General features: G+C 56.1%; 1 protein-coding gene and 1 pseudogene across 1 annotated transcript in view; one reads left to right on the forward strand and one right to left on the reverse strand.

The window, feature by feature from the left end:
• The window catches only part of LOC142024774 (uncharacterized), a 56,582-nt gene extending 52,807 nt beyond the window's left edge, over positions 1-3,775 (forward strand). Inside the window, exon 7 of the mRNA XM_075016994.1 lies at positions 2,854-3,775. Coding sequence (XP_074873095.1) covers positions 2,854-3,636 — 783 coding nt within the window. The 3' untranslated portion in view covers positions 3,637-3,775. The remainder of the gene's footprint in view (positions 1-2,853) is intronic.
• The window catches only part of LOC142024924 (uncharacterized), a 65,146-nt pseudogene that overhangs the window by 28,312 nt on the left and 26,047 nt on the right, over positions 1-10,787 (reverse strand).

The raw sequence follows: 10,787 nt of genomic DNA on the forward strand, positions 1-10,787 counted from the left end.
GGTGCGTGGTTCTCACCCGGGGGTGCCCAGAGACCAGCCCCCCATCAGCTCAGCCAGAGATCTGTCCCATTTGACAACAGGCTCCATAACAAGCCAGAGTTCCGGCTGAAATTTCACACGCTGACTTGTCTCAACTGCTCTGTGGACAGTACGCGGAGACCTAAGCCCCATATTTATTGTCTCCTTGATTTATTTGCACAGTTCTGGGGTACGGACGAGCAGGGGAGAGAGATTTCCCCATCCATGTGTTGCCACAGTTTTTTGGTAGTGTAATGTTGGATTGTGTCAGCCAGTGGTTTTAAAGCGAGGGGGCAATTTAAGAGCAGCACCCGCTCTCATTTTCCCCCAGCCAAATGTGGAATAAATTTTGTTACATACACCAAGCCATGTGTGCTGGGCACCACTTGTAGAAACACACACTGCCGGCTGGCTGCTCTGGTAATCATCTGGGTGGCGCCCGAATCTCTCCTGAGTACTCAGCTCCCAGGGGACACGATGTGGAGGGTCAGCAAGCCCATTTCACCTTCGGAAAGGGGGGCAGCCGCCTGGCACGGTCGCCAGCCACTGGGCTAGTCGTTGCATGGTAAATGGGACGGCTTCTGCTCTCCATCAGCTGGGAAGCCAGGAAGCTCTGGCTGTCTCCCCAGTAGGACATGGAGAAGGTCTGCTGAGATTCAAGGAGAACATCCGGGGTTCTCCTGGGGTCAGCTAGAAGTTTTGTTCCAAGTGGAATAGATTTGTAGATGACCTGTGCTCCACTCAGGCTACAAGGAAGGAAGGAAGCTAGCGAGCTAGCTCCCCCAGAACGCCCATTGTATCAGCCTTTCTCTCCCCCAGAGCTAAAGGTCAGCCGGTGCTGAGCAGGGGACTTGTTTTTTCTGGGGCCAGTGACCTTCGAGGAGGTGGCTGTGTATTTCACTCCGGGGCAGGGGGCGCTGCTGGGCCCCACTCAGAGAGCCCTCTACAGGGCCGTCATGCAGGAGAACTACCAGACGGTGACCTTGCCGGGTAAGGGATACCCATCCCCTAGGTTATTAGAAGCTCTTCTCAGGGTGTCCCCTGAACTCTGCAGTGTCAGGCCTTGGTGCACATAAAAACTTAACTCCACGCGTGGATGGAAAAAAAATCCGTGCGTGTGTGGATAAGATTAGAGGGAATTAGCTGTAACCCTCAAGCTTTGGCCTCTGATGTTGAATACTGAGCTTCCACTCTGGCCTCAGGACCCAGCAAATCCAACCCATCTCTGACAACCCCATTAAAATGGGCTCAGGACCCCCTTCAAGATCCTAACCCAGAGTTTGAGAACTGCTGGGGCCTGCCCTGAGTTAAGGGGGCTGGACTAGATGACCTCTTGAGGTCCTTTCTGTCCCTATTGTCTGGTCCAGTTCTATCCTGTTCTGGGCACCACATTTCAGGACAGATGCAGACAAATTGATGACGGTCCAGAGAAGAGCAACAAAAAATGATGAAAACACTAGAAAACATGAGCTCTGAGGGAAGACTGAAATAATTGGGTTTGTCTGGAAGAAGACTGAGGGGACATGACAACAGCTTTCAAATATCTAATTCCCAATCAGCTCTACCCAAACATTTCTCTGCCTCATGTCTACAGGAGCCTGGCTTTTCGTCCAACCAAGTAATTCTGTCTATTTACTGAGTTTCAATCCCCGTGTTCCCTTTCCCAAGCTAAGCCTGATCAGATCCCCCCAGTTGGAGGGATGCGAAAAGCTGCAGGTCTCCGATCTCCAGCGCTTTAGGGGAAGGAAGATAACGAGAGGTGTGCAGACAGGCGAGGACTCAAGGAAACAGATCCAGAAGCCATCAGAGAGGGAAGAGAAAAACGGGGACGCTCACAAAGAGGTTGTGAAGGAATACCTCCATTCCTGGCTCATCTCACTTGTATCAGGGCTGTGGCCAGCAAAGGACATGATGGGACCTTGAGAGGATGGGGCATGCCCTCCCGCCACAACACACCATCTCCCCCTTTCAGGACCAGCTTCCAGCCCAACCGCTCCCACTATGCTGGGATGATGTGGAGAAGTTACCCTGTTGCAATGGATCACAGAACTGGTGCCCACTTTAGAGAAGACACGATTAGAGATGGGTCCATAAATGATGACTTACTTGATTTAAACCCTTGTCTTCCCAGTAGAGCATAGGTCATCTGCAAATCTCCTCAACTTCAGGCTGTCTTGGGACAAAACTTCTAGCTGGCTCCAGGAGGACCCCAGTCGTTGTCCTTCAGTCTCAGTAGATCTTCTCCACGTTGTCTGAGGTCTTCCTCTTTTGCGTTTTCCTTGCGGGTTCCGTGGCAGAGTTTGACAGACAATGCTGGATGGTGGTTTTCTGAGACCATGGCCTAGCCATCCCCAAAAGTTACAGAAACGTCTACAAAGAAACCCACATCTCCACAAGTCTTGGGAGGCGTTGGAAATCTGCGCGGTTCGGGTATGAAGCGTGGAAGGGAAAGCCGAAGTCAGTCAATGATACCTTTCTCCATTTCCCTAACACTTATTGTATTACGTTCCTCTTCGCTTTTCCTCATTCTTTCACCCAAGCCTGGGGAACGATCCAAGTCTGATTTTTTTTCTCTTTTCTCCACCAGGTGATGGGATGGGGAATCATAACAAGGAGGAGAATCCACAGAGAGAAGGGCCTGAGCAGGTGGCATCTCAGGGGACCCTCTCGGAAAGACGCAAGGGGAACGTTTCCCAGGTTTGTGAAGAGGAAAAAGTCTGGCAGAAGCAGCACAAGTCAAAGATGCGGCTGGGCAACCCACCCAAGAAAAGGGCAGGTCAGGCTCTTAATAGTGAGGAAGGCCAAAAAGGCGTGAAGGAAAGCTCAGCCCAGAAGAGAGGCCACATTGACAAGAAAAAGAATACATGTAGCGAGTGTGGGAAGTCCTTTAATCGGAGCTCCAATCTGATTTCCCACCGGCGAACCCACACGGGAGAGAAACCTTACAAATGTACAGAGTGTGGGAAGCAGTTCAGTCAGACCTCTAATCTGATTTCCCACCGGAGAATCCACACAGGAGAGAGGCCCTATAAATGCGCAGAGTGCGGGAAGAGCTTTAACCAGAGCTCCAACCTTATCACTCATCAAAGACTCCACACGGGAGACCGACCCTACAAATGTCCCGACTGCGGGGAAAACTTCAATCAGAGCTCTGATCTCATCACGCATCAACGGCTCCACACGGGAGAGAGACCCTACACCTGCGCGGCCTGTGGGAAAAATTTCATTTGCCGCTCCAACCTCATTTCGCACCAGCGAATCCACACGAGAGAGAGACCCTACAAATGCTTGGACTGTGGAGAAAGTTTTGACTGGAGCTCGCAGCTGATTAAACATCAGATATCCCACACGGGAGAGAAACCCTACAAGTGCTTGGACTGTGGGAAAAGCTTCAGCGACAGCTCCACCCTTATTTCCCACCGGCGAATCCACACTGGGGAGAGACCTTACAAATGCCTGGACTGTGGGAAAAGTTTCCATCAGAACTCAACCTTAATTCGGCACAGAAGGACTCACACCGGAGAGAAGCCCTACAAATGCCTCGACTGCGGGAAATGTTTCAACCAGAGCTCCAACCTTACCACGCATCAGAGGCTTCACATGGCCCAGAGGCCTTGAAGGTGGGAGAATCGACAGCTCTGGGGCTGACTGTGCCGGCCGTCGGCAAAGCCGTACAAGGAAGATGCCACTTAAATATCCTGAGAGCGAAGAGGGACTTTAATGGACTTGACCGTGCTGAAGAGACTTGGCCGTTACTTCTCCGTTGGCAGTCTCCTGGTGAAGATGCAGCGTTGGCCAAGAGACGGGGACCGGCTGAAGTGTCTGAGCCACCTCCTGGAAGGGCATTTGATAAGCGTGCAAACTCACTCGCTGTTGCTTCTTCACAGGTTGCCCCCAACATAGCTGTGCTGGAATCTGTTTTTTAATGTAGACTAAACGCTCAGAGATGCCTCCCCACAGCGGGGAAGTTCTCTCAGGGCCCTGACTAGGGCTGGCGGTGGTGACAACCCCGTTCCCTCCTCCCCACACGCCTCCGGAGCATTGGGCTCCTAAGGACCCAGCTGCCCGTGGCTGGGGTGAGGATCCGGCAGCAGCTGGTCAGGGTCCCTCTGGCTCTGCCGGGGCTGAGCAAACCCCAGGCTGAGGAGGAGATGCCCCCATGAGTCCCTTGTCCTGGTTGCGGAGCTGATGGACCACAGATGAGGGGAGGGAGAGAAACTCCTCCAGAGGTTCCTTCTTCCTGGCTCAAGATTCCCCCCTCTCCCTTCCCAGCCAGGATGCCCCTGCTGTGGAGATGGAGGGGGCCATTCCTTCACGCCAGACACCTGTCCTGAGCGGGGCTCCCCCACTCACCTGGGAGCTGTTCTCTGCAGAGGGCGTGTCCCTGGGGCTCAGAACTCTTCCCCTCCCAGAATCCCCCAAGGTGCTGAGCTCAGGGGGAGTCGAACGTTAAGGCACCAGGAGACGGGGCCGTGAAGGTTTGGGGCTTCTGTAGCTGAGCGCCAGAAGGGGCTGTGGGCTGGCGCTAGCTAATGCTCGGGATCCTGGAGTGAAAGGGATGGGCTCAGAGAGATGCCGCCCTGTGTGGTTTGCCCCATGAATCTGTCCCCCTCCAAGTTAAGTCATTGACAGGGGATGGAGAGAGGCAGAACAAGGAGCAATGGTCTGAAGTTACAGAGGGGGAGGAGTAGGTTGGCTGTTAGGAAAAACTCTTTCCCCAGGAGGGTGGTGAAGCACCTACAGGGGTGGTGGAATCTCCATCCCTGGAGGTTGTTAAGTCCCAGCTTGACCAAGCCCTGGCTGGGGCGATTTAGTGGGGTTGGTCCTGCTTTGGGCAGAGGGCTTGACTGGATGACCTCCTGAGCTCCCTTCCAGCCTTAGGCTTCTATGACAGGAACTCGTTTCCATATGGCCATTTCCCACCCACCAGCAAACAGCTGATTGGTGGGTGCTGAGTACTCCTATTTTTTTCCCCGTGGCCAGGCCTGTGCTCACACGGCCTGGAGATGAAAGTGTCACTGACCCAGGAGAGGAGCGTAGCTGGGATACTCCTGAATTGAAATCCTGGTTTTGCTTCTGTTGGTAAAGCGACTTGTGGGCGTTTTTCCTTGCCTAGTCTGGACGGTTTGCCGATGGGGTTGGGGCGGTTTTTGTTTTTGCAGCGATGGTGCGAATGTTTTGTAAATAATACAACTAATGAGGCCCCAGGTGAAGTAGGGGTGGACAATTTGAAAAGAACTTGAGCCAGTTGAGTCTGCTAGGTTTGAGTCAAAGGCAACATGCTGCTGGATTTCAGCTGAGAGGAACTTGAATCTGTATTTTCATCCCTCCGGCTCTGGGGTTTGTCTCTTTCCTGCAGCCATTTGGATCATGTACTTGCACATTTGTTTTGCTGGGTTAAATGGATGGTGCGTTTCTTGGATACTTACCTCTGACAACCGAGCATTTGCCAGAATGGTCCTTGTTTGTTTCTTCCTGGTTCCCCTCCCTTTGCTCGGCGACTCGAGCGTTGTTTGAACATAGAAATTTGTTATATATTTAAGAGTGTTTGTCTGCCTGTTGGCTCAGGAACTTCTCGTACAGGCAGAGCTAGAGCCACCAAATTCAGTGCAAGCTGGACCTCTATAATCTGGCACTCAGTCAGCCAGGAACTTCCGTAATCCGGCATGACGTTAGTTCACAGGATGACCACTTCTCATGGGTGTGGCCAAGTTTCCATCAAGTTAGTTTTCAGCCACCTGCCCTGGCTCTCAGTGTTCTGTGCTGTTCTTTAGCCTCAGTTTACCCCTGAACGCCTTTTAAGAGCCCAGTGAGAAGTGCTGGTGACGTTGCTGGATGACGGAGTGTGGGATTGGAGTTCAACCTGTAGAATTTAGTTTCTCCAACTCCTGGCCTCCTCGGTCTTGTTTTCTGAGTCAAAACAGCCTTAGAGAGAGACAGAGGCTGTCTTGGAAGCCTCTTTGAGGTGCACGTTCCCCACCAAAGCAACAGAGGTGTGTGCAGTGATCTTTCTCGCAGCCACATCTCCAGGCTTCACCCAGGCCCAGGGCCCTGTTGTGCTCAGTGGTACATCCACAGCACGAGAGACATGAGAACATTGCCCTGCTAAATAGGAAGAAACCCCAGGAAAGTGGCAGCCCTGGCCTCTGCCAGAGGCTGGCAATGGGGTGTGGGGGATGGATCACTCGAGTCCTCGTTCTATTCATTCCCTCTGGCAGGGGGGTGAGTTCCTCTGAGCCCCTGGTGCCCGGGCTCCTGGGTCCCTCCCCCACCACCGCCTCCTGCTCCATGCACCGCCCCCAGGGCGTCCCCCGGTCCCACCTGCTGCAAGCAGCTTCCTGCCCCATGCACTGCTTGTTACACAGCCCTGCGGCCCCTGGACAGGGCGGGGGAGGGAGGCTGTCTCCATGTGTCGCACCTGTCCGGAGAGCCCCTGCGACCAATGGGAGCTGCAGGGGCGGTGCTGGTGGGCAGCAGGGTGCGGAGACCCTCTGCCTACGGGGTCGCTTACAGGTTCATCCCAGGTAAGCACCATGCCCCCTCACTTCTACACTCCCGCCCCTGCAGCCCAATCACCTGTGCCAGCCCAGATCCTGCATCCGACCTCTCCCCCAGCGCTCACACCCCTCTCCCATCCAAACTGCCTCCCAGTGCCTAGGGAGAGGGTGATCCTGTTTGGGATACTCTACACACTTGTCCTTCTCCGCCTGCCTCCTCTTGGTCTTCACTGTCCGCTTAGCCTCTGCCAGGAGAAGGCCCTTCCCTCCCCTGCGATCTGCCCCCTTTTCAGCCATTGAGGGCTGCAGCGTGTGCAGGCGTTAGGGGCTGGGCTTCGTGTCTAAGGAAAGCCGTTTGGGGGACGAAGGCATTTTTTCACATCCGTAAATGAAGCTGCAAGTGCAGAGGTGCCGGGCTCTGAACTGCCAGCCCAGGAAGTGCTGGGCTCTGACTGCCTGGGCCCAGCAGCCCGGTGGCTATGACCTGCGTCCCCCAGAGGTGCCGGGCACTCACCACCTGGGCCCAGCAGTACAGTGGCTATGACCTGCGTCCCCCAGAGGTGCCGGGCACTCACCACCTGGGCCCAGCAGTACAGTGGCTATGACCTGCGTCCCCCAGAGGCGCCGGGCATTCACCGTCTGGGCCCCGCACTACAGTGGCTATGACCTGCATCCCCCAGAGGTGCCGGGCACTCACCACCTGGGCCCAGCACTACAGTGGCTATGACCTGCGTCCCCCAGAGGTGCCGGGCACTCGCCGTCTGGCCTCAGCAGTACAGTGGCTATGACCTGCATCCCCCAGAGGGGCCGGGCATTCACCGTCTGGGCCCCGCACTACAGTGGCTATGACCTGCATCCCCCAGAGGTGCCGGGCACTCACCACCTGGGCCCAGCACTACAGTGGCTATGACCTGCGTCCCCCAGAGGTGCCGGGCACTCGCCGTCTGGCCTCAGCAGTACAGTGGCTATGACCTGCGTCCCCCAGAGGTGCCGGGCACTCACCGTCTGGCCTCAGCAGTACAGTGGCTATGACCTGCGTCCCCCAGAGGGGCCGGGCATTCACCGTCTGGGCCCTGCACTACAGTGGCTAGGACCTCCCTGCCCCAGCCGTCCCAGGCTCGGACCTGCTGCCGGAGCTGGGGCTACCAGCCCCGGCACAACCCCCACACCCGCTCTCCGTTTCGCTGCCGCGGGTTCGGTTCCCCCCGCGCCCAGGCCCGCAGTCGCTGCACGGGAACCGGCGGGCGCTAGGACCCAGACGGGCGCGGGGCTGCCCGTGGAGGAGGGTTACGCCGCAGCCGGGAGCGCAGGACGCGCCGGGCGCTCGCCGCCCTTTAACTCTTTGTGGCTCGGGCGGGCGGGTTCCTGCCTCGTCCCTGCGCACGCCCCCCCCCCCCCCCCACCGCCGCCTCCGGGGCTCGGGCTGCACCGGCCGCGGCCCCCCAGCAGATCCCGCCGAGCAGCGCCCCGCAGAGCGCAGCCCTGGGGAAGGAGGTAAGAGGGGGACCCCCCCCGGCGCCCCCCCCCGCTGGGTGACACCTCCCCTGTGCAGCCAGCTAGTTCTGGGGACCCCTGGGCTGGCGGGGGGTGTGATTCGTGCCGGGGGGGGGCTGGGACAGTTTGTAGCTAATGGAGCCCCCCCACTGCACCCCGAGATCCCTAGGGCATGGTTCTGCCCCCCCCCACTTTCTGCCAGTGGCACTTGGATTTCCAGGGGGATCAGAGCAAAGTGGGTGTAAATTACCCCCCCACACACAGCTGTGCCCTCTGCTCCTGTCCCGCCTGGAGGTCAGAGGATAGAGGGGTCACCCGCCAGCTGGAATCTGGCCCCCCCGAATCCAGGGCAGTGATAGCCCATCCGCACCAGCCGGGGATCAGGCCTCCCCAGCTTAAACTGGGTGCGGGAGGTCGGCTTGAAAAGGTGGTGTGAACCCACAGGGCCTGTGTTGGCAATCAGCCTGGCTTGAGGTCCCTGCAGATCACAGACCCCTGAGGCGGGGACAAGCCTAGTCGTAAGACCATAAGAACGACCAGACTGGGTCAGACCAAAGGTCCATCCAGCCCAGTAGCCCGTCTGCCAACAGTGGCCGGTACCAGGTGCCCCCGAGGGGGTGGACTGAAGACCGTGATCAAGCCAAGCGGAATCTCTCCCTATCCGCACTGCTGTGCCCGTTTTAGGGGGCTCAGTTTGTCTTCTGTGTCCCCACCCCCACCCCCAGGTTTCACTTCACCGTAAAACCACTTGCTTAGAAAATCAGGCCTAGAAATGGGAGTGGCAGGGGCCCTAGTGCTGGAAAATGGCTTGAGTGCTCCGTTTTACCGTATCCTCCTCAAATACGTTGAGGAAAAGATAAATATTGGCCTTATCTATCTCACAGAGCTGGAAGGGACCTTCACAGATCGTGGAGTCTAGTCATCTGCATTCGCAGCAGGGCTTCGCCCCATCCCTGGCTGATTTTTTAAAAAAATCTGTTTGCCCCGAAGTGACCCCCTCACGGATTGCGCTCACAGCCCTGGTTTTAGCAGGCCAACGCTCAAACCACTGAGCGATCCCTCCTGCCACATTTCCGTGTTTAGCCTGCGTCTGTCTGACATTTCAGTTTGTGTTAACGTCCCTCGCGCTTTTCATGTAGCCTGTTGTAAGCTAGGCAAGTCGCTAGGTGAGTTCACCTGTCCACTTCTGCGTTCCTGTAAGCTGGGCGCTCCAGCGGCCAACCGGGAGAGATTGTAATGCCGAGCAGCTGGTTAGCAAAGTGCCCACAGCCGGCAGAGTGGGTGTCTAGGGAGGGTGCATGTCTTTCATGCCGCTGCGCACAGAATAAAATTTATTCTGTACCTGGATGGGAAAAAATTAGAGGGAACGTTTCCCCTAGGATGTGTGTCTCCCTGGTTGAGAACCACTGATCTAGTTTAGCCAGTTCTGAACATCCTGAACCAGAGTACGAATGGTTTTGCCAGCCCTTCTCAAGTGTTTGAATAGGGTGACCGTATCTCCCCTGCACAAATATGGGAGAATGATGCCGTCCCGGCCAAAACGGGACAGAGGGTCACCCTGCCTGGGAGTCAGGAGGTGGCTGCCCTGTGGGGGGCTTCCACCAGCTGGGGGGCCATCATGCTAACAAGGCCGAGGGAAGCTGGGAGGGGAGACAAAGCATGGGCCCAGCTTCCCCAGCAGGAGAAGTTGAAGGGCAGCCATGCCCCAGTGGAAGCTGGGAGGCAGCCGCCTGAAAGTATGGGGCAGCGAGCCCCTTTGACAACATAAATTGGGACACCATCCTGGTGTCCCAAATACAGGACTGTCCTGCGAAACCGGGACGGATGGTCACCCTGTGTTTGAAGGACTAGTCTGTGGTCCGGAGGTTGGACGCTACTGTAGCTAGCGATGAATTTTTCCATCATCTTCGCCTCCTGAGGGAGTAAGAAAGAACTCAGGAGGGCCAAGGTCTGGTCACTCCAGAGGAAATCCACGCCCCTTGCCCACACTAAGCTGTCAGGAGGAGATTTTTGCTTCCCTTGGGGCGTGATGGATTGTACGCAGCACTCCTTCGTAGCTGAGTTCTTGGGTGACCACCCAGGAGAGAATCAGCTCCCACCGAGTCATGCTGCCCCAGGTATAACCCACCTCGGAAGGGAAAGATCTGCTTTCTCCCGGGGAAAAAATTCACTGGATAGTCAGAGGACCGTGCTGCCGGCTAACCCATGGCTCAGGAGGGAGAGAGACATGAGTCCGCAGCCAAGAAAGGGAGGAGGGAGAATTCAGTTGTTAGTGTATTGACCTTGTAAACTTGCGATTGTGAGCTCAATCCACGAGGGGGCTCTTTTAAGGGCCTGGGGCAGGTTAGATTTTAAAAAACATGTCGGGGATGGTGATCAGTCCTGCCAGGAGGGCAGGGAACTGGACATGACCTTGTGAGGTCCCTTCCAGTTCTGTGAGATAGAAATAGCTCCACGTTTCAAACTTTACCGAGAAAGCAAGTTAGAGCCTTGGTTGGATCCCGGTCGACCCAGGGGAAGTTGCTCTGAACCATGCAAATCCCTAGGCCTGAAAAAATCTAGAGATAGTGGGTGAGGTTATGTCTTTTATTGGCCCCACTTCTGCAGGGGAGAGAGACCACCTTGTGGTACCTGAGAGGTCTTCTGTGGGGCTGGGTTCTGGGTGAGTTCTGAGTACGCCTCTCCTGGGAGCAGGGGCAGAGCTAGGAAAATTTCCACCCTGCCCATGGGGACAAGGTTGGATTGGCTCCTCTGGTCCTGCTGCTTTCCAGCACGTGA

This window comes from Carettochelys insculpta, chromosome 22 (assembly GCF_033958435.1).
Source record: "Carettochelys insculpta isolate YL-2023 chromosome 22, ASM3395843v1, whole genome shotgun sequence".
NCBI classification, from domain to species: Eukaryota; Metazoa; Chordata; order Testudines; family Carettochelyidae; genus Carettochelys; species Carettochelys insculpta.